Source organism: Mustelus asterias, unplaced genomic scaffold (genome assembly GCF_964213995.1).
Source record: "Mustelus asterias unplaced genomic scaffold, sMusAst1.hap1.1 HAP1_SCAFFOLD_94, whole genome shotgun sequence".
Lineage (NCBI taxonomy): Eukaryota > Metazoa > Chordata > Chondrichthyes > Carcharhiniformes > Triakidae > Mustelus > Mustelus asterias.
The window spans coordinates 161,574-185,345 of record NW_027590142.1 but is presented as its reverse complement, the minus strand read 5'-3'; the positions used below and the strand labels follow the sequence as shown (position 1 = coordinate 185,345).

The 23,772-nt window shown below is 43.3% G+C and overlaps 1 non-coding gene and 1 gene segment (V, D, J or C); one reads left to right on the top strand and one right to left on the bottom strand.

Moving 5' to 3' along the window:
- Window positions 1-1,100: 1,100 nt before the first annotated feature.
- On the top strand, window positions 1,101-19,812 carry LOC144484170 (Ig heavy chain C region-like). The segment is given in 7 exon segments: window positions 1,101-1,161; window positions 1,850-2,177; window positions 2,994-3,031; window positions 16,119-16,427; window positions 17,397-17,702; window positions 18,625-18,933; window positions 19,421-19,812. Coding segments are annotated over 7 exon segments (1,743 nt in total).
- On the bottom strand, window positions 13,374-13,463 carry trnap-ugg (transfer RNA proline (anticodon UGG)). Its single transcript is given in 2 exon segments — window positions 13,374-13,409; window positions 13,428-13,463. It is a non-coding gene; the product is annotated as a tRNA-Pro (tRNA).
- Window positions 19,813-23,772: the final 3,960 nt, after the last annotated feature.

Sequence of the window (23,772 nt, the reverse complement as noted above, 5' to 3'; positions counted from 1 at the left end):
GATCCCTTTATTAATTTCTCTAGGGTTTCCAATTTTATTTCGTCTATCCAATTCCTATCGACTACTCTTTCCCATTTTACATACGGCCACTCATTCTTTATCTCCTCTAAGTTAATTATGTGTGTAATCTTTTTCCAATCCAGTGTTGCTTCCGTTTTTTTTTATTATTCAAAGATTAGTTATTTTCAATCTTGTCACCAGGCAGTTTTGTCAGGGTAATTTTTCAAGTTGTTAGTTATTACCCTACCTATATTCCGACTCTCTCTCTTATTTCTGTCCTTCACGCTGTTTTCTCAGACCAGTTTGTTCAAATTGGTCTTTTACTTTCTCTATTCTAGCTGCTACTCCCCTTTCCTGTGGTTAAAATCCACTCCTGTGCTTTTGGCTACTGTATTAGGTCAGAGAGTGATCTCTCACTGATCTCTCTCCCTCTCGGTTGACGTCCCTTACCCGAGGTCCTGGGTAGGTTTGGACTGGCAGATTTTCCCACACTTACTCTCTTCTGGGCAAGTCGTGACCTGAAAAACCCGCTCCAAACCGCTTGACTTAACCTAATTGCATTACTTTAGCTTTCGGCCTTTTTCCCGTCTCACTTTTTACCCATTCACAGACAATACAGTATTCGCAGCGCGCTTTTGCATGCAAAAATTCTGCTCTTCAGATCAGACTCAGTCTCTCAAAAAAATTTTACACAATTTGGTTTTACCTGTGCAGGATATCTTTTTGGGTTGGGGAGATCCAGGACCAGCAGAGAGCCGGGTGCGCCGGGCCTCGAGAAAACCCCTTTCTGACACCAAGGATTTACATGCATGCAAGTCTGCTTACCTTGTTGACAGAAGGCCGGCTGGGGACCTCTCGGTTCCGGTTGGACCACCGTCTCCGCCACTCCTTCCAGATGCTTTTCTGGGCGATCTCTCACCAACCCTGCTAAGCAGCGCCAATTTTGTCGTGGTTCCCCAGGACGACAATTCGTTCACATCGGTTTAAAACAGAGAGTCTGAGCAGCGATCTTTCAAGCAAAAGACTTTATTTCTCAGCACAAGAGACAAAGCCGGGAACGTCCGGAACACTCCAAAGAGCCCTTGGGCTTACACTCTTTTATGTACATTTCAGCCTCCTATCTCAAGATCCTTATCTCCCTTTTACTGCCTGTCCTTGGTTGTAATCTTACCCTACAGCCCGCTCTTTCTTTGGCCACCATTATTTTTAGTTGACCCTTTATCTGTTTTCTTTGCAATCGGTCGTTCACTGTTATATCTCTTCGTTTCTTAAACCATGGTGGTTATAACTCTTGCTCTTATCTGAACTTTTCTGTTTGTACAATAATCGTGGGTTTGTAAGCTAAGGCCGAAAGTGTTTAGAAGAAAAGACATCCCCCTGCTGATTTATGGTCCACTAATGTGTTTAGCAGAAAAGACATTCTCTCTGCTGGTTTATGGTCCACTATTAAGTTGAACCACCGAGCAGTCTTCCTTGTTTTCTTAAGTGACTATTGTCTGCTTTCCTTAATTAGTGATTGCTATATTACTTCTCTAGTTTCTCCACTTTGATCATATCGACTACACTTGATTATATTAGGTCACACGAAGTTATTTTAGGTTACATATCCATTTTCACTACTTATCTAAATCTGCTTTATTATTTCACTAAAACCTATGAATCTGAATTCCATACTAAACTCATACAATATCCAGTACAATTTCCCTTACACTTTCTTATCCGGTGATTAGTTTTTCTTGTCCACGTCTCTCACTGTTACTGTATCAGAATTAGCCTACCTTTGGAATGACCCAGAGTCAGCAATCATTTCACCAAGATTAATCCTCGGTAATTTGACATGTTTTTACAGGTGTCCAGTCGGAGATTGTGTTGACTCAGCTGGAGGCAGAAACAGGGCGTCCCGGCGGCTTCCTGAGACTGACCTGTAAAACCAGTGGCTTCGATCTTGGCAGCAACTGGATGAACTGGATTAGACAGGTTCCCGGACAGGGGCTGGAGTGGTTGGTTGGATACAGAAGTTCATTTTACACCACCTACTATGACCCACAGATTCAGGGCCGATTTACTCCGTCCAAAGACCTTTCGAACAATATCTTCGCTTTGGACATGATGAGCCTGAAGACTGAAGACACCGCCATCTATTACTGTGCAAGAGACCACAGCAAGAGGAACCAGGGCTGGACCTCAACAAGAACAGCTCGAGAGGGAGTGCAGCAACTTCCATCATAACCTGATTGTCAATAACTGTTTTAAGTGTAATGTTAATGACAGTGATCAGAACTAAAACACAAACCGCTTCTGACAAACCTAACTTAGAGAAAATTAAACATTAAACCGAGCAAACCCACAGACATAATGGTGCTTTTCACTCTATTTATATTTACCGTTAACAGTTTCTGCAATTGCAGACCTGGGATATAATGCTCGTTTTAATATTTCTGATACTTGGAGGAGATGTTTCTGGATTGTGTTTTATAAACTGCTGCATAAATTGTAAATTGCTCAGAAATATTGGTCTATTTGTAGTGAATATTGAGCGGCAGTACTGAACAGAGAGTGAGTGCAGTTTTTGTGCGGGCGTGTCTCACTGTGATACAGCAACTGGGTGGCACAACAGTTACTGTCAATACAAAAAACCCCTCAGCACTAATTGACCGAGGCTGTGTCAGTGCTCTGGTTCACAATCCAACATTATTTACAGTGCTGTATTATTGATGTCTAACACTGCAATAATAGCGAGAATTAATATTCAATGATCAGTTGGTGTTTTCAATAATATGATCATGTGATACTCTGTGAAATATAAAGTATTCGGGTCATTTATGTAGAGCGAACAGTGTCCACAAATACAATAATAATTTGATGAAAATGCAGTGATTTACTTACCCTCTGGCTTGTGAATTTTTAAAATAATGGTGGATTTCTGTCTATTTTGCGCAGGGATGGTTATTGTATGAGCCAGCCCAGGGAATGTGACACTGTGACGCCATGGATTACTGTGGACAAGGGACCATGGTGACGGTGACTGCAGGTAAGGACCGTAAATTTATTTAGTAAGTGTTTTACTTGAGTTTTTGTTTTATATTTTTTCTCGATTTTATTAATTCACTTGTTCACTGAAATGTGGTTTGGTGGATTATGTGCTGAAAATCTTTACAATGTTTCATGTGATTCTGCTTAAAATGGGGGTTATAGAATTCTACTGATAATTGACAAAAGGTGAGTGATTCAGTCTCTGTTGTGATTTGGTGTTTATCTGCTGAGGACATTGTGTGGTTGGGTTACTTTAAGTACCTACCTTCTGTTAAACAGTTCGGCGTTTCTGCAATGTTTTATCTCGGTGACATATAGTGGCTGCGAGTTGTACCATCAACTGCACAAGTGTTTGACGTCTAACCCAATATTAACAAAACGTGTTAAAGTTTCTGCATTAATATTATGAACATGTTCCACTTAATCACAATGCTGCTTTTGTTATGTCGTTGTTGTGCTCATTTTAATTATTAGTTACTTTGGTGACGGGCGGATTGGCTGGATTTTATATTGAGATTTTCTTGCAATGTTGCATTTGCAGAGGAGATTTGCCAGGATGCTGCCTGGTTTGGAGGGTCGGTCTTATGAGGAAAGGTTGAGGGAGCTGGGGCTGTTCTCTCTGGAGCGGAGGAGGCTGAGGGGGGGGGGGATATAATAGAGGTTTATAAAATGATAAAGGGGATAGATAGAGTGAACGTTCAAAGACTATTTCCTCGGGTGGATGGAGCTTTTACAAGGGGGCATAACTATAGGGTTCATGGTGGGAGATATAGGAAGGATATCAGAGGTAGGTTCTTTACGCAGAGAGTGGTTGGGGTGTGGAATGGTCTGTCTGCAGTGATAGTGGAGTCAGACATTTTAGGAACATTTAAGCGGTTATTGGATAGGCACATGGAGCCACCAGGATGATAGGGAGTGGGATAGCTTGATGTTGGTTTCAGATAAAGCTCGGCACAACATCGTGGGCCGAAGGGCCTCTCCTGTGCTGTACTGTTCTATGTTCTATGATTCTGTTGAAAGTGTTTGTAGAATTGAGCTGCTCCTGCATGAAACGGAGTTCAGTCGCTCAGTGATGTGCATTTCTGGTGAGGAGATTTTGTATCTGGGTGACTTTGAATAAGTAAAACGTGTGAGATGGTTTTTCGATTCAGCATTGTTTCTGCATTGTTTAAAGTCGGTTACACTGATCTGTTATACGCTTTGTGCTTGAATACAAACAGTCTATAGGTGTTAAATTGCTTGACAGAAATCGGGCATGCTTTATTGCATTTGTATTTTTTTATCGTAAGTGATAATTGCAGATCACGCCGCTCGTTCAGAACATAGTTTGCCACTGCAATCACTGTTTGGGGTATCTGCAATGTTTAACCTCGGTGATATCTGATGGCTGAAGTTTTTCCCAGATGTTTAAATATGTTTGAAATTTGACCCAATATAAATAAAATGTGTTAAAGTTTCAATACTAATTTGTCGGACATATTCCACCTCCGCGCAACGTTATTGCTATTATTCCATATTTCTGTTTAGGTTAATGATTCATGCATTTGGTGACGAGCTGTTTTGCTGAATTCAACATTGAGATGTTCTTGCAATGTTCCATTTGATTCTGTTGAATGAATAATTGAGCTGCTATTCCGTGAAACGGGGTTCCATCCCTCAGTGATCTGTTTTGGAGTGTTTCTTTTGAGGAGATTTTGTGGTTCGGCCACTGTGAATATTTAAAATGTGTGAAATGGTTTGGCATTTCAGCATTGTTCTGCATTGTTTAATCTCGGTGGTACTGAGCTGTTACACGTTTTCTGGTTGAAAGCAAACAATCTATGAGTTTGAAAATCCATGTAGAGAGAAAACAGGCAGGTTTTGGGAAAAAGATAGAGACATTACAGCGTTTTTATAAATTTTAACTAACGCTTCCAAATTAAAATAAATCATGACTTACAAAGTTCATTCGGACAGTAAGTCGTTGCTGCAGTCACAAACTTCTCATTAACAAGTTTGATAGTAAAATTAATATGAATCAAACAATTATTAATCAGTAATATTCACCATTCACCACATTCACCAAAGATTATTTTGTATTAATATCATTTAGCATTAATGACTTCTACTAGTTCTGCTGTGCTTTGCACACAATTAACATGACCAGAAAAAATTCTGTGCTGGAAATATTTTGTGATAATTCCAGAAACTATTTCAATGATAACATGCTGCTTCCACAGCAGCGCTCAGTTTAACAAGATACTTTGCATTAATCGTTATCTCCTTGATTAAGTTCGCATTCACTTAAATATGAGTTTCGGAAAATAAGACATTGCTATTTGGCAATTTATGTATCCGATTGTTACATTCTTTCTGTGCAGGCGCAACCACATTATTCCTTCCAAGTAATCTATAGTTGGATACACGATAATTAATCCCTAATCTAATCTTAAAATTTGTTGAACTGTTTGTGGTTGCTCAATTGTTTCTGTATTGTTTAGCTCAGTGATAATGAGCAGTGACACGTTTTCTGGCTAAATGAAAATAAATCTGCGTTTGAAAATTCTTGTAGGGATAAAACAAACAGATTTCGGAAAAATAAAATAAATACATGTTATAGTATCTTATTAGTGTTAACTGATGCTTAAGAATTAAAATAAATCATGAATTACAATTCTCACTATGCCACTATATCTCTGTTAGGGACATTACTCATTTTCAGAAAAAGTACATTTTTGCCCAGTTTTCGAGATTTGAGACAGACAGGGAGAGATATTTAAAGATTGAAGGGAGTTTTGAAATGAATATCAGTTTAATTTAAAATAGTTTATTGATTTTTTTGTTGTTGCAATTTTATCATTGATAAATTAGAATCAAACTGTTTGAATAAATTTGGCAGATTGAACAGAGATTTCTGACGGGTGGAATTCGCTTACACTCAAGTAATTGTTCATTAGATTAGATTATGTTTGAATTGTAGTAAATTAAATTGTAGTAAAGTGTCAATAGAAACTGGCTAAAGATGGAGAAGTTAATGCTTGAAATGCAAAAAGATTAATTTATATAAAATATTATAATAATATTATATATATTATAAAAGTAATCTTAGCTCTTCACTTAATAATAACATTCTGTCTCCCACTACTGCTGAACACAGGATAGAATTATGGGAAGAATAAATAACGGAACAGAAGAATTGATTCTATCTGAACCTTATGTTCTTATTAAATATTATAATGAAAAAAAAGTCTGGACTTGTATTCTGCATCATGTTTTAGTGTTACAGAGGATTTGAATCAATTGTCCTCTTTGTGTTTGCACTGTTTAATTCAGATCTTCTTTAATTAAACGATATGTTCAGTAATTAAGTTATTTGGATGCTCTAAATTATTAAATCTAGGAAGCAGTATGATTGATTTCAAACTGTCAGGCCGTTACCGCCTATAGAAATTCAGAACTATGCATTTTAACACGTTTGTAGGTTATAATAAGACATTTGTAGTAAAGGTTAAAAAGTTAAAATATTACAATGTGATTAGATTTAAGTAAATGAATGACAGATGTCTGAATGTTTCCATTCAGTAATTTGAAATTATTGTTCAACATTGTCTAAGATTTAATTGTAACCTAATTATTTAACAATGTTGGAGGCAGAAGCACGTTTTGAATGATTGATAACTCATTTTATTACAGAGTACAAATCAGCTAACAGGAGAACGAACTGACAAATAACAATAACTTACAATATAATATTAATTCAAAACAAAAGACCTTGAATATTGCACTGGCCTGCAAAATATCACCCGTTTTAGAGAATATTTAATTGTATCAGAACTGAATTCAGAAACAAAACATTTCTTTACTCAGCTGTGCTCAGCTCGATAAAGTGCTTTGCCTTGATTATTTTGTTGATTACATTTAATTAAGAAATTAGATCGAATCAGGTAATGATTTTCAACGTCCATGTTTCTTGGTTTGTTTAATTGTTTAATTGTGACTGTGTCACTGCATCTATGTTAGGGACACTGAATTGTTACTGTGTCACTGCATCTCTGTTAGGGACACTGAATTGTTACAGTGTCACTGCATCTCTGTTAGGGACACTGAATTGTTACTGTATCACTGCATCTCTGTTAGGGACACTGAATTGTTACTGTGTCACTGCATCTCTGTTAGGGACATTGAATTGCTACAGTGTCACTGTATCTCTGTTAGGGACATTGAATTGTTACAGTGTCACTGCATCTCTGTTAGGGACACTGAATTGTTACTGTGTCACTGTATCTCTGTCAGGGACATTGAATTGCTACAGTGTCACTGTATCTCTGTTAGGGACATTGAATTGTTACAGTGTCACTGCATCTCTGTTAGGGACACTGAATTGTTACTGTGTCACTGCATCTCTGTTAGGGACACTGAATTGTTACTGTGTCACTGCATCTCTGTTAGGGACACTGAATTGTTACTGTGTCACTGCATCTCTGTTAGGGACATTGAATTGTTACAGTGTCACTGCATCTCTGTTAGGGACACTGAATTGTTACTGTGTCACTGCATCTCTGTTAGGGACACTGAATTGTTACTGTGTCACTGCATCTCTGTTAGGGACATTGAATTGCTACAGTGTCACTGTATCTCTGTTAGGGACATTGAATTGTTACAGTGTTACTGCATCTCTGTTAGGGACACTGAATTGTTACTGTGTCACTGTATCTCTGTTAGGGACATTGAATTGCTACAGTGTCACTGTATCTCTGTTAGGGACATTGAATTGCTACAGTGTCACTGTATCTCTGTTAGGGACATTGAATTGTTACTGTGTCACTGTATCTCTGTTAGGGACATTGAATTGTTACTGTGTCACTGCATCTCTGTTAGGGACATTGAATTGTTACTGTGTCACTGTATCTCTGTTAGGGACATTGAATTGTTACTGTGTCACTGTATCTCTGTTAGGGACACTGAATTGTTACAGTGTCACTGTATCTCTGTTAGGGACATTGAATTGTTACAGTGTCACTGCATCTCTGTTAGGGACCCTGAATTGTTACTGTGTCACTGTATCTCTGTTAGGGACATTGAATTGTTACAGTGTCACTGTATCTCTGTTAGGGACATGGAATTGTCCTGAATCTGTTATTTTCGATTGCTCATTTTCAGCGAAATTACATTTTTACTTAGTTTTCGAGAAGTGAGACAGAGAAATAATTAAAAATTGACAGGAGTTTTGGAATGAATATCAGTTTTATTTAAAAGAGGTTATTGATTTTCTGTTGTTGTAAGTTGTTCATTAATCAATTAGAATCGAACAGTTTGAATGAAATTGACAGATTGAACAGACATATCTGCTGGGAAATCGATTGTTGCACCGTAATGTGTCTGTTGTCCGCGTGGTCACCGTGTTGGTGCCAGGAATCTGCCTGACTGGTTGTAAATCTTCTGGTTCCTTCGCCTGTATTTCAGGGAGTGAAATTTGATTTATTTCTTCAATACACTTGTACCTGTGAGAAATGTGACAGTTTGACTTGATGTTTGATTTGGCGTCTCTGAAATTAGATCCCTAAAGCATAATGTTACCATGAGAGAGAGAGCAGAAACGTCAGACTGGAGCGGGAGAATTGGGTGATTTTTAAGCAGTGATGTACCTGCCTTGGGAATGCTCGATGAGCAAATGGAAAGTGAGATTTACTATATTGTACTCCATACTAGAGCAGTCCCTAACCTGTTTAGTAGGACAGTTGGAGGGTCAAATTCATTTGCATCTTATTTTTAATCTTCTAAAGGTATTTTAGAGTCATTTGCTCGGCCAGAATTTTTAATCTTCCCGAATTGTTCCTTGAGAAAGTGTTGATATGAAGCATCTTTGAATAACTGCAGTCCATATGCTGCAGGCATCCGCCGTGCTGTTGGGCAGGCAGTTCCAGGATTTTCACCCAGCGACAGTGAAGGAACTGAGATATTGTTTCAAGTCAGGACGGAGGGGAGCTTGCAGGTGGTAGTGTTCATATGTGGCTGCCGCCCTTGCCCTGCTAGGATGTAAAGGCAGCGGGTTTGGACAATGTTTTCTATGGAGCCTTGGTGAGTTGCTGCAGTGCATTTTGTATATAATACACACTGCTGATACTGCTTGTTAATGATGGAGAAAATGAATAGGATGAATGAGGGGGCGGGTAACCTTATGGGCTACCTTACCTGAGCGTTACCTTATGGGTGACTTAGCCCTGGATTGTGTCAAATTTCTTGAGTTTTAACAAGTTTCGCTCATTGAGGAAAGAGGAAATTATTCATTGTGACTGACTTGTGAAAGATTTAACTGTTTTTCTAACCTTTGACCCGCAGTCCGTATTGTGCTCACATATCACTCCCACTGACTGTGTGAGTGGGTGAGTTTGTGTGGAGTGAGGGTGCTTTTCCAAACTGAATCAGCCAGCTAGAGACTTACACACATCACACATTCTCACACACATAAATACACACATATACACTCTCATATTCTCTCACACATGCACACATACATACTCAGACTTACTTACCCTCTCATACGATCTCTCTCACAAACCCATAGACATTCTCTCTGTCTCACGTTCTACATACACTCTCAAATACAAATGCATACATATTCTCGCTCTCTCAATCAATCTCTCACACTCCCATACACAAAAGCACTCACACACACACACACCCACACACATTCTCTCTTACACGCAGACGCACACTCTCACATAAGCACAGTCTCACACTTTCGCACACGCACTCTCACATGCACTCTCTCTCCCACACTCTGTCACACACGCTCAAGCTGTCTCACATTTATTCACACAGGCTCTCTCACAATTCCTCTTGGACACGCATCTCTCTCTCTCTCTCTCACGCACACACGCATATATTTCTATTTCTCTTGCACACACTATCTCACACCTGTACATTCTTGCTCTCACACACTGGCTCTCTCACAAACACTCTCTCACAAACATAGAACATGCACACACTGTAACACACATTCTTACACACAGACACAGTCTCTCACATAAGCACAGTCATACGTACACATTATCCCTCACATACACACACACACACACATGCACTATCCCTCTCACATTCCCTCTTCCGTACTCTCATTCCGTCTCACACTCATTCACACACACACACGCACACACATGCACTATCCCTCTCACATTCCCTCTTCTGTACTCTCATTCCGTCTCACACTCAGTCACATACTCTCTCTCATACGAACACTTGCACACGCATTCTCTTACATAGGCACATATTTCTCTCTCTTTCACACGCTCACTTCCTTACACATTGTCTCACAGATGCACAATCTTGCTCTCAAATACTGTCTCTCACAAACACCCTCCCTTTCACACACACACAGTCTCGACATCTCTCACACACGGACACACATGTATATGCAACGTATCTCTCAAACACTCCACCTATCACAGGCACATGTTATCTCAACGGTTATTTCACTCACACACACTCACATATCCATTCTGTCTAAGTTTCACACTTTTTGTCGCTCACACACACTCTCCCCGCCCCTCCACACACACACACACACACACACACACACACACACACACACACACACACACATATAGTTTGAAGAACAGAGACATACTCTCACATAAATAAAGAATAACTCTTCAAACACACTCTCTCTCTCTCACACACAGACACACACATTCTCTATCTCACATATCCTTCCTCTCACGCACACTCTCTTTTCTTGCACGCACAAAGCTCTCATGTGTCTGACCCACTCTCACACACATAAACACACACAACGTCTCTCACTCTCACACAAAAACTCTCTCACGCTCTCTCTGTCTCTCTCTCTGTCTGTCTGTCTGTCTCTCTCTCTCTCTCTCACACACACACACACACACTCAAACATATTGCTTCTATCACCCACACACATTGCACACATCTTTCTCACTCACACGCCATCCCATGCACACTTTCACACACTGATGAACCTACTATTTTGCTTTCCAATAGGCACTCCCTCTCACACACACTGTCTTTCACATGAACACAACACTCTCTCCCACACACACATACCCTCCCTCTCAAGCACACACACTCTCTTTCACAGACACCCTATATCACATATAGACACACTCCTTTTCACATAAACACACACTCAATCACACACAGAAGAACTCTCTCACACAGACTGCCCACACACACACTTTCAAGAAGAGACACGCTCTCACACACAAAAAATAACTCTTCAAATACACATTCTCTCTCACACACACACACATTACTTCACACACCCTTTCTCTCACGCATACTCTCCCCTCTTGCACACACAGCCCACTGTCTCACACATGTGCAAATGCAGTCCATCACACACAGGCATCCTCAGACTCACACCTCTCTCTCTCTCTTATTCACACACACCCAAACACCCTCTCACACACTTTCTATCTCTCATACGTCAGAGTGTCTGTCCTTGACATCATAGAATAGAATCATAGGATCCTACAGTGCAGAAGGAGGCCATTCAGCCTATCGTGTCTGCCACAACAGCAATCCCACCAAAGCCCTATCCCCATAATCACATGTATTTACCCTAACTAGTCTCCCTAACACTAAGGGGCAATTTACCACGGCCAATCCACCGAACCCGCACATCATTAGACTCTGGGAGGAAACAGGAGCACCCAAGGAAAACGCAAGCAGACATGGGGTGAACTTACAAACTCCACATAGACACTGACCCAAGTCGGGGATCGAACTGTGAGGCACCAGCGCTAATCACTGTGCCACCGTGCCACCGCCCTCCCCCCTCTACCCCCCTCCAACCCGGTAGCACTTGAATGAGGGTGGGATCGAGGAGCCCGAATAAAACTCAAGTGAATAAGATCGGCGGGAAATTCTTCTCTGTTTGGAGTCATACTTAGCACAAAGCAAGATGGTAATGGTTGTTGGAGGTCAAATATCTAAGTTGAGATATCACTGCAGGATTTCAGCAGGGGACTATTCTGGGACGAACAATCTTCTACTGCTTCATCAATGACATACCATCCAACATGAGGTCAGAAGTAGGGATTTCCATGTGTTACACCGGACATAAAGACACAATAAATAAGGAGGAACTTGCCTGAGACTAAGTCTGCCTGTCTCCCAATACTGGTGTAAATTTGGTGTTTGATTCCTGTGCAACCCATCCTAGTTTTCCTGTAAGCTTCCCTTCCAGCTCCCTCAGTCGGTCTATTTGTTCACTGATACGTGTTTCTTAAAAAAAGGCATCGACATGAAAGCAGCTGCCCGGTGACCTACACTGCTGCCTGACTTTACACAGCCCTGTTTCTGAAAGCTGATCAATGTGGAGAATCGGGAAAAGATCGATGGAGAGGAAGAGGAGGAGGTGGCCCACTGACTCTCTCACCCTCATCCACGCTTACTCACTCAAGCTCAATCTCTCATCCTCACTCAAAGAACTTCAGTCACTCACCCTATCTTACCTACCTTCCCTCGCTGACACACTCTCACTCACTCACCCTCACTTACTCATTCCCACTCACTCATCCCCACTCACTCACCCTCACTCACCGTTGTTCACTCATCCTTTCTCACTCACTCACACACTCAACCTCACTCACTCACCCTCAGAAACTCACTGATCCTCATTCACCCTGAGTCGCTCACCCTCACACCCTCACTCACTCACACTCACACAAATTCGCTCACTCACTCTCATCCATCCTCACTCACTCACCCACACTCAGTCACACACCATCACTCGTTCAAACTCGATCACACACCCTGACTCACTCATCCTCACACCCTCACTTGCTCACTCACATTCACTCACTCACTCACCCACACTCACTCACTCACTCGCTCACTGTCACTCAGCCACCCACACTCACACACCATCACTGACCCAACCTCACTCACTAAACCTCAGTCATTCACTCAGAGTCTCAGTCACTCGCCAACACTCATAGAATCATAGAAACCCTACAGTGCAGAAGGAGGCCATTCGGCCCATCGAGTCTGCACCGACCACAATCCCACCCAGGCCCTATCCCCACATATTTTACCCACTAATCCCTCTAACCTACGCATCCCAGGACTCTAAGGGGCATTTTTTTTTAACCTGGCCAATCAACCTAACCAGCACATCTTTGGACTGTGGGAGGAAACCGGAGCACCCGGAGGAAACCCACGCAGACACGAGGAGAATGTGCAAACTCCACACAGACAGTGACCCGAGCCGGGAATCGAACCCGGTTCCCTGGAGCTGTGAAGCAGCAGTGCTAACCACTGTGCTACCGTGCCGCCCTAAAATAAATTTACAGAACCAGTACCTTGTCCAATACGCAACAGCAGCAAAATGTGGGCTCGTCCGGGATTTGAACCCGGGACCTCTCGCAAGCTTATGAATTTCAACACCCAAAGCGAGAATCATACCCCTAGACCAACGAGCCTCACACTCCCCCTCAGTCAATCACACTACTTACCCACCCTCACTCATCCAGTCTCACTCACACTCTCACTCACCGTCGCTCACTCACCCCACTTACCCACCCTCACTCATCTCATCTCACCCCCACACACTCAAGCTCAATCACCGTCTCGCTCACTTACGCCACCTCAAACATTCAACCTCACTCACACTCACGCACCTACATTCACTCACACACCCTCACATATTCACCATCACTCAACTTCACCCACCCAAACTCACAGATCCTCAATCACTCATCCTCACTCAAACACCTTCACTCACTCACCCTCACTCACCCACCCATTCGCACTCATTCTCCCTCACATACTCTCGCACACCACCCTCAGTAACACACCCTGACTCACTCACTCTCACACCCTCAGTTACTCAGTCACATTCTCTCCCTCACCCTCAGTCACACTCTCACTCACCCACCCTCACTAACCTTGACGCATCTTCACTCACTCACCCTCATTCATTCATTCTCGCTCACCGACACTCACTCACCCATCTTCACTCACACACTCAGCTACCTTCACTCACCCACCGTCTCTCACACACCCTCATTTACTCACGCCCTCTCACCCTCACCCACACTCACTCACCCTCAATCACTCATCCTCACTCAAAGAACTTCACTCACTCACCCTCACTTACCCATCTTCGATCACTCACACACCATCACTCATCCACTCTCTCTCATTCAATCACTCACCCTCAAGCACTCACACTCTCTCACTCATTCTCACTAAATCTGTGTGGGGAGGTCTGCAACGAGAGAGAAGAAAGAACTCAAGAGGCAGTTTGGTGTTCAAATGTGGGAGCTGCCCTGGGAGTGCAGAGAGCTGGAGGGAATCGCTGGGGGATCAGGGCCAGGGACAATGGCAAAGAGCCGGGGAGAACAGGAGGCATGGTAAAGGGCAGAGAGCAGGGGAACAGGGCAGAGAGCCGGGGGAAAGGGCACATAGCCGGGAAACAGGGCAGAGAGCCGGGAGAAAGTGCAGAGAGCAGGGGGAAAGGGCAGAAAAACGCGTGAAAGGGCAGAGAGCCGGGCAGGAAGGGCAGAGAGCCAGGAGAAAGGGCAGGGGGACAGGAGAAAGGGTAGGGAGCCAGGGGAAAGGGCAGATAGCCCAGTGGAAAGGGTAGAGAGTCAGGGGGAAAGGGCAAAGAGCCAGGAGAAAGGGCAGAGAGCCGGGGAGAACGGCAGAGAGACCAGAGAAGGGGACAAAGCCAGGAGAAAGTGCGGAGAGCCAGGGGAAAGGGTAGAGAGACCAGAGAAGGGGAGCGAGCCAGGAGAAAGGGCAGAGAGCCGGGGGAAAGGGTAAAGAGACCAGGGAAAGGGGAGAGAGGCAGGAGAAAGGGCAGGGAGGCAGGGAAAAGGGCAGAGAGATGAGGGAAACGGCAGAGGGCCGGGGGAAGGGGAAAGAGGGTAGGGAGCAGGGACAGAATGTCGGGAGCAGGGCAAGAGGGCAGAGAGCCGGGGTAAAGGGTAGGGAGCTTAGGGAAAGGGCAGAGAAGCAGGGGAGGGGGCACAGAGCTGGAGAGAAGTGTGGAGAGCCAGTTGGATGTGCGGTTAGCCAGGTGAAAGGGGAAACAAAACACCGGGAATGGCAGAGAGCAGGGGAAGGGGCAAAGAGCCGGGGAAAATGGGCAGAGGGTGAGTGATCGACGGGCGGAGTGAAGAGGTGCAAAATAGAGCTAGCACCACAATCAGATCATCTGTAATCTCAGTGAATGATGGAGGAGACGTCAGGGCCCGAATGGCCAACTCTTGCTATTAATGTATGACCCTTCAATTAGTCAATGTTGCAATTATTTGAATTTGTAATCACATTTAGAGTTTCCTGGTCATTCAGTAAGTATTCATTCCGAAGGTAGTTTTGAAACAAAGTCACTAATCTTCGTTTTGTGGAGTGAGAGGCAGTGAGTTGGAGAGAGGAAGGGGCATCAGTCAGTTTGAACACAGGCAATATCCAAAACTACAATGTGAAGATGCCGGCGTTAGGTTGGGGTGGGCACATAAAGGAGTCTCACAACACCAGGTTAAAGTCCAACAGGCTTATTTGCAATCGCAAGCTTTTGGAGCTCCTTCATCAGGTGAGTGGATGATATGAATGAAGAGACAACTTTTTCATCACAAAGTGCTGTTGTTTGAGCAATAAGTAGTGGCTGCAATAATGGAGAAAATCTTTGCCCTTCTCTGTTAATCCAATGAATGGTATGTCATTTTGAGGCGATCAGAATGTTTTTTCGTTCTAATCTGATAAAGGTGGAGACAGGGATATGAGTTTCGACAGAGATGATGATTCCCAAATGATAGAAGTAACAGAATCTCAAAGGTGGATGTAGGTTTTAATCGGGAAATATTAGAATAAGTTCATAATTCTCATCAATGTTTGAGATAGAAACATAGAAAATAGAAGCAGGAGTAGGCCATTCAGCCCTTTGAACCTACTCCGCCCTTCACTTTGGTCAGAGCTCATCAATATCCTGATCACACCTACTACCCATATCACTTGATCCCTTTAGCCCCAAGAGCGATATCTAATATAGAAACATATTTGTAACAACTTGTTTGATGACTTAATAAACGCAAGTAAGAGTCTAACTTGTTCAATCGGCCATTCGTTCCCAGTGGCACCGTCTCTGCCCACTCTCTATAGCCTGGTCTCCTCCTGTCAGCAACACAGCTCCGACGGCTCCGTCACCTACAGCTGTTTGGCGATGGACTACTCTCCAGATGTCTCCAAACTGACCTGGAAGAAAAATGGGCAGCCGATCACCACTGGGTTTAAGACTTACCCGTCAGTGAGAAACACGAAGGGAACCTACACCCTGACCAGCCAATTAACCATCAACGACTCAGAGGGAGACTGCAGCAAAATCGACTGTGAGGTTCGACACAGCGGCTCAGTCAAGAGCATTGGAATGCACTGTAAGTGTTGTGGAACCTGGGCAAGACAAGGATGCGCTGATTGAACTGTATAAGGTCTTCATTATAACTGATTTGTCGCACTCTGAAAAATTTGAATTAGGCAAAATCCAGGTAAGTGTCTACTGACCGAAAAGTTGCTCAGAACCAAAGAACAACAGAAATGTTGTTGTGCAGAATCAGCCCATTTAGCCCATCATATCTGTTCTATCCGAATGGGAGAACGAATAAATGAGCCAGACATTTTAAACCCATTTTCCAGCCCTTGCTCCGTAGCATTGCAGGTTACAGCATTTGAGATGCAGACCCAGATACCTTTTAAATGACCATGCTCCCTGGTAATGGAGCCGTCCACTTGGGGAATGAATTATTTCTGCCTACGTCACTTATAATTTTGTGAACCACAATTACGTCACGCCTCAGCCTTCTATTTCTAAGGAGAACAACCCCTGCCTATCCAATCTCGCCTCATGGCAGTAATTTTCAGGCCCTGGAAACATTCTTGTAAACCTTATCTGTCTCCAGAGTCAGTACGTCATTCCTGCAACGTGGTGACCAGAACTGTACAGCAAACTCCAAACGTGGCCTAACTAGTGTTTTATGCAGCTCCATCATCGCATCACTGTTTTTGTATTACATACCTCACGTAATAGAGGAATTTATCCGATATGTTTTCTTGATCAACTTGTCCAGCTGCCCGACCATCGACAAGGACCTTTGGACATGCTTTCCAAGGTCTTGCATTTCCTCAATCCCTCTCAACCTTCCATTTTATTGACTATTCCTTTGCTTTTTTTTCCCTCCCCAAATGCATTGTATGGCACTTTTGACGTTTGAATTCCATTCACCGTTTCCCTACCAATTCAACCAAACCATGGATATAATTCTCAAATTGGCAGCTATGGTGTTAAAATAAAAGAACTAGTTTTAATTGTTGTCAATTGAATCTTCAAGTAACGTCTAAACATGTGTTTGTTGAAGGTGACATCCCGCCAACCGTTATCCTCACCGTGAGTTCCAGTGAAGAAATCACAAGCAGACAATTTGCAACCATCGTCTGTTCAATCATCGATTTCCAGCCAAAGTCAATGACGGTGAAGTGGCTGAAGAATGGACAACCCATGGATTCAGGAATTGTCACCTCTCCTGCCTATGAAGTGAACGGAAACTTCTCGGCGAGCAGTCGGCTGACAGTCTCCGCTCGGGAATGGTTCAGCAAAGTAGTCTATACCTGCCAGGTCACTCATCAAGGATTCACCCAGAGTCAGAACATCAGCGGATCTCTGGGTAAGAGACTCAAACTGAGGAAAAAAATAAATCATTTGGATGTTAATCGGAATTAGGGATCTATTAACGTTAGTACAAAGCATAGAACAACTTCTAATTTACTGTCATGTGGTTTGCTGCATTAAGACAGTGCCCCATTCAGAATTTCATCACAACAGCAATTTTTGTTATTCCTCCATGAGATGTGCATTTACTTCCTAGCCCTGAGGGTAGTTAAGTGTCAACCACATTGCTGTGGATCTGGAGTCACACGCATGCGAGGCCAGATAAAGACAGCAGATTTACTTTTCCAAAGGGCATTCGTGAAACAGTTGGGCTTTCACAACAACGGCATCATGATGATCATTTGACTTTTAGTTATAGATTTTTATTAAATTCAAATTTCACGATTTGCAGTGGTGAGATTTGAATCCGTGTCTCTGCAATTAGGCTCTTGTTCTCGGTCTCTGGATTACAAGTTCCTTGACAATACCACTGCCTCCCCTTCAAAGAGTGTTTTTTCTATTTTGAAGGAACATAGTGAGTGAGGTGGCCTTGATGTCAGCTTTTTCCGGAGACAGCTGGTAAGGTTTGGAAGACAGAGGTGTCAGACTGTTTCACAGGTCACAGCACAGGGGTAAAATGTTGGAAAGTGCATTCACCCTATTTATAAATCAATGGCAAGCACTTGTTCCTGAGTTCGGGCATGGTATATTTGTTTGGGAATGCTGCAATGTTGATTCATGAGAATGATACTGCTGCTAAAATATTTTAATAAAGAGAATAATTTCACAGAGCAAGCTGGTTTGCCATCGTCCATAGACGTTTTTAGGCGATAGTTAGAGGTTGATATCTCGAGGGCGACTTTATTTCCTTGTGGCTGAATGCTGCTGTCCTCCTTCTGAAAAGGGAACCAGGTTTGATTTTCATTTGTCATTCACAGGTCCTTCCCAGTGCCCTGATTCCACAGTGACGATACAGCCCCCGCCAATAGAACAGGTCTTACTGGAGGCAACAGTGACCTTAACCTGCATCATTTCTAATGCTCCCTATGGAGTCAACGTGTCCTGGATCCGAGACAGGAAGTGTTTGAAATCAGAGATTGCCGAAAAGCCTGGAGCGGATCCTGACAGCGTGGTCAGCAATTTAAACATCTCGACACAAGCCTGGCTGAGTGCGGCTGTGTTTGACTGCGTGGTGAGCCATCAAGGTCTACCGACTCCTTTAAGAAAATCCATCCACAAGGAAACAGGTGAGCTGAGAGATTGAAGCAATAAATGCGTTACTGTGTCTATTTCCAGTGCAAGTGTAATGGTCAGTGTTTAGTATTCAGTGCATTAATGGTCTCCTCTTTTTGGAACCTCTACTAGCTAAACACTCTGGGCCTGTAGACTTTTTATGGGGGAAATTTGATGTGTTAATGAATTAAAAGTGAACTGAAGGCGATGGCATTGTGTTCAGATGGTGTAAGGAGGGAGGCGTCTGGTGTGGAGCATAACAAGCAACACAGCGCAGTTGCGCCGAATAGCCTGATTCCGTGCCGTAATCTTTCTGAAACGTTCCAGTCCAATCCCGTGAGTTACTTCAGAAAACGATTGTGTTCCACTCTCTAACAAGCTGGAAGTAAAAAAAAACATTTAAAATCGAAAGCAAAGCACATTTTTTCTGATATCCAACCAGCAGCTTCATTGTATCTGGAATACTCCAGTTTATTGACATTTATTGTACATTTTCTGCAGATCCAAATCTGCGGGAACCGTCCGTGTCTGTCCTCCTGCCCTCGGCAGAAGAAGTCTCCACTCAGAGATTCGTCTCCCTCAGCTGCTTAGTGAGAGGTTTCGCCCCCCGAGAGATCTTCGTCAAGTGGACCGTCAATGACAAGCCGGTGAATCCCAGGAACTACAAGAACACCGAGGTGATGGCGGAGAATGGCAATAGCTCCTTCTTCATATACAGCTTATTATCCATTGCAGCAGAGGAGTGGTCCAGCGGCGCTTCTTATTCCTGTGTGGTGGGACATGAAGCCATCCCCTTGAAGATCATCAACAGAACGGTTGATAAATCCAGCGGTAAAACCAGTTTTGTGAACATTTCTCTTGCACTGATGGACACCGTTAATTCATGTCAATGAGATTCTTTCGGTTACATCTCAAACTGCAATAAAAACAATAAAGGACTTTTCCTCCCTTTGTGGTTCAAATACACAACCGCTTAATTGCTTGTATCTCAACCTTTCTATTGTTAGACCTGTTTGTTAGAGTCGGATATTTACAGCTCTCTGACCCAGGTCTTGTGGAAGCATTTCTCCCAGCTCAGATACAGCTTGGGTTAGAGACAGAATAGAGCACATTCATTACAGGATTCCGCTGAATAACCTTTGTCAACTTTCCACCCAAAGAGGAAAAAAATTGACAATTTCCCATTTCTGAAGAACAAACACAGCACATTTATATTTCGGCGTTCCTGCGCCTCTCATTGTCCATCCCTTTACCATTGATGTTGAGTTGCTGCACCACACAGACTGGGAACTGAAGTGAGGGTCACAAAGAAACATGGAGCGACAATCCTCCATTGGATAGAGGGGAAGTGAAATTGTTAGCACACTTGCCTCCAGTCTTCCGACGGAGAAAGTGAGAGATATTAATTAGCTCACTGTCCCCCCACATCCCTAACAAAGAGATGGGCGGGAAATTAGTTAACCCTTTGCACCTCCACTCTGCCAACAAAGAGAGAGGTCGGGCCATAAGTTAATCCACTTCACTCCCACTTCCTCACTGAAAAGACGAGGGATGTCATTATTTAACCCATTGTATCCCAGTGCCCCAACAGACAGAGGAGGATGGACACTTGAAACCCCACTGCCTCGCCACTTAGAACAAAGAACAAAGAAAATTACAGCACAGGAACAGGCCCTTTAGCCCTCCAAGCCTGCACCGACTATGCTGCCCGACTTAACTAAAATCCCCTACCCTTCCGGGGACCATATCCCTATATTCCCATCCAATTCATGTACTTGTCAAGACGCCCCTTAAAAGTCTCTACCGTGTCCACTTCCACTACCTCCCCCGGCAACGAGTTCCAGGCACCCATTACTCTCTGTGTAAAAAATCTCCCCCGTACATTGCCTTTAAACCTTGCCCCTCGCACCTTAAACCTACGCCCCCGAGTAATTGACTCTTCCACCCTGGGAAAAAGCTTCTGACGATCCGCTCTGTCCATGCCTCTCATAATCTTGTAGACTTCTATCAGGTCTCCCCTCAACCTCCATCGCTCCAGTGAGAACAAACCAAGTTTCTCTAACCTCTCCTCATAGCTAATGCCCTCCATACCAGGCAACATCCTGGTAAATCTTTTCTGTACCCTCTCCAAAGCCTCCACATCCTTCTGGTAGTGTGGCGACCAGAATTGAACACTGTATTCCAAGTGCGGCCTAACTAAGGTTCTGTAAAGCTGCAACATGCCTTGCCAGTTTTTAAACTAATACCCCGGCCGATGAAGGCAAGCATGCCGTATGCCTTCTTGAGTACCTTCTCCACCTGCATTGTCACTTTCAGTGACCTGAATACCTGTACGCCCAGGTCCCTTTGCCTATCAATACTCTTAAGGGTTCTGCCATTTACTGTATATTTCCTATCTGTATTCGACCTTCCAGAATGCATTACTCTCATTTCTCCAGATTAACCTCCATCAGCCATCTCTACGCCCAAGTCTCCAACTGGTCTATATCCTGCTGTATCCTCTGATGGCCCTCAGCACTATCCGCAAATCCACCAACCTTTGTGTTGTCCGCAAACCTACTAATCAATTCAGTTATGGTTTACTCCAAATCAATTTTATATATTACAAACCAAAGGTACCAGCACTGATCCCTGAGGAACTCCACTTGTCACAACCCTCCATTCAGAAGCGCAGCCTTCCACTGCTACCCTCTGTCTTTCTTTGGCCGAGCCAGTTTTGTATCCATCTTGCCACCTCACCTCTGCTCCCATGCGACTTCACCTCCTGCACCAGTCTGCCATGCCAGAACCTTTTCAAAGGCCTTACTGAAGTCCATGTAGACAACATTCACTGCCCTACCCTCATCAATCATCTTCGTCACTTCCTCGAAGAACTCGATCAAGTTCGTGAGACACGACCTCCCCTTCACAAAACCATATTGCCTCTCCTGAATACGTCCACTTTTTTCCAAGTGGGAATAAATCCTGTCTCGAAGAATCCTCTCCAATAATTTCCCTACCACTGATGTAAGGCTCACTGGCCTGTAATTACCTGGATTATTCTTGCTACCCTTCTTAAACAAAGGAACAACATTGGCTATTCTCCAATCCTCTGGGACCTCCCCTGCACTTTAACCTGGTGTTGTTAAACTTCTTACTGTGTTTACCCCAGTCCAACGCCGGCATCTCCACATCATGACCTCCCCTGCAGCCAGTGAGGATACAAAGATTTCTCTTAAGGCCCCAGCAATTTCCTCCCTTGCCTCTCTCAGTATTCTGGGGTATATCCCATCAGGTCCTGGGGACTTGTCCACATTAACGTTTCTCAAGAACCCCAATACCTCCTCCTTTTTGATCTCAATATGACTCAAACTATCTACACATCCTTTCACAGAATCATTATCCACCAAGTCCTTCTCTTTGGTGAATACTGACGCAAAATACGCACTTACTATCTCGCCCATGTCCTCTGGCTCCACGCATAAATTCCCTCCCTTGTCCTTGAGTGGGCCGACCCTCTCCCTGGCTACCCTCTTGCTCTTTATGTATGTATAAAAAGCCTTGGGATTTTCCTTAATCCTGTTGGCCAATGCTTTTTTATGACCCTCTTTAGCCCTTCTTACTCCTTGCTTAAGTTTCTTTCTACCTTCCTTGTATTCCACACTTGCTTCGTGTGTTCCCAGTCTCCTAGCTTTGATAAATACTTCCTTTTTTTCTCTTTGACTTGGCTCACGATATCTCTCGCTATCCAAGCTTCCCAAAACGTGCCATACTTATCCTTCATCCTTACAGGCATGTGCCTGTCCTGAATCCCTATCAAATTCCTCAATGAAAAGATGGGAATGCGATGATACAACCCATGTACCCCCACTTCCTCAATGAAAAGACGAGGAATGTGATTATGTAACCCAGTGTAATTCCACCTCTTCAGTGGATAGAATCAAACCGGAAATTGCTTCACTGGCCAGAGAAGGGGAACTATGAGCTCATTAACCTCCCTCTCCCCAAGCAGAGTGTTTGGAAGGGAACGGCTCTCAACAATATGAGCTCAGTTGTGAACTGTAGCAAGTGGCTTCTGGTTTACTGGCCACAGATTATAAACTTCCATTATGCTAAACAGTCTATTAAATATATATTTACAGAACATAATTTTGCATTTATACGTACATAGACAAACTATGCACAGACACAAAGACACCCACCCACAATGACACACATACACAAATAAAGATACGTATACACACACACACACACAGACACACACATTCATACAAACAGATACACAAATGCACACATAGGCACACACTTGCACAAACAGGCACAGAAACAAAGGCATACACACTAACACTCAAATACGTATGCACACGCGCACAGAAACGCACACACATACATGAAAGCACACGCAAACATGCACATACACGAACAGGTACACAGACACACACACACACACACACAAACACATATATACATATACACAAATACAGACAGACACACATACATACAGATACGCACAAATACACAAACATATACTCATACAAATACAGGTAGATTAGCACACGTTCACGATGACAGAAATATAAACATAAAGACACACTGTCATAAACATTAATGCCCTTTCATGGACACACATGGTGGTAGATGAACCGAATATACACGGACACAGAAACATACAGATGAACAGGGAGCAAAACGTTCACATGTACACATGTAGACGCAAGCATTAACATACTCATACAGAAATAAATTCCATAACACACATTAATAGGCATGGAACCATAAACCCACAACAACACATAGTTTTAAAGAACTATCATCTCTTAAGTTCGTACACTAACACACTGACTGACAGGGACAGAAAGGGAAGAAAACATGAA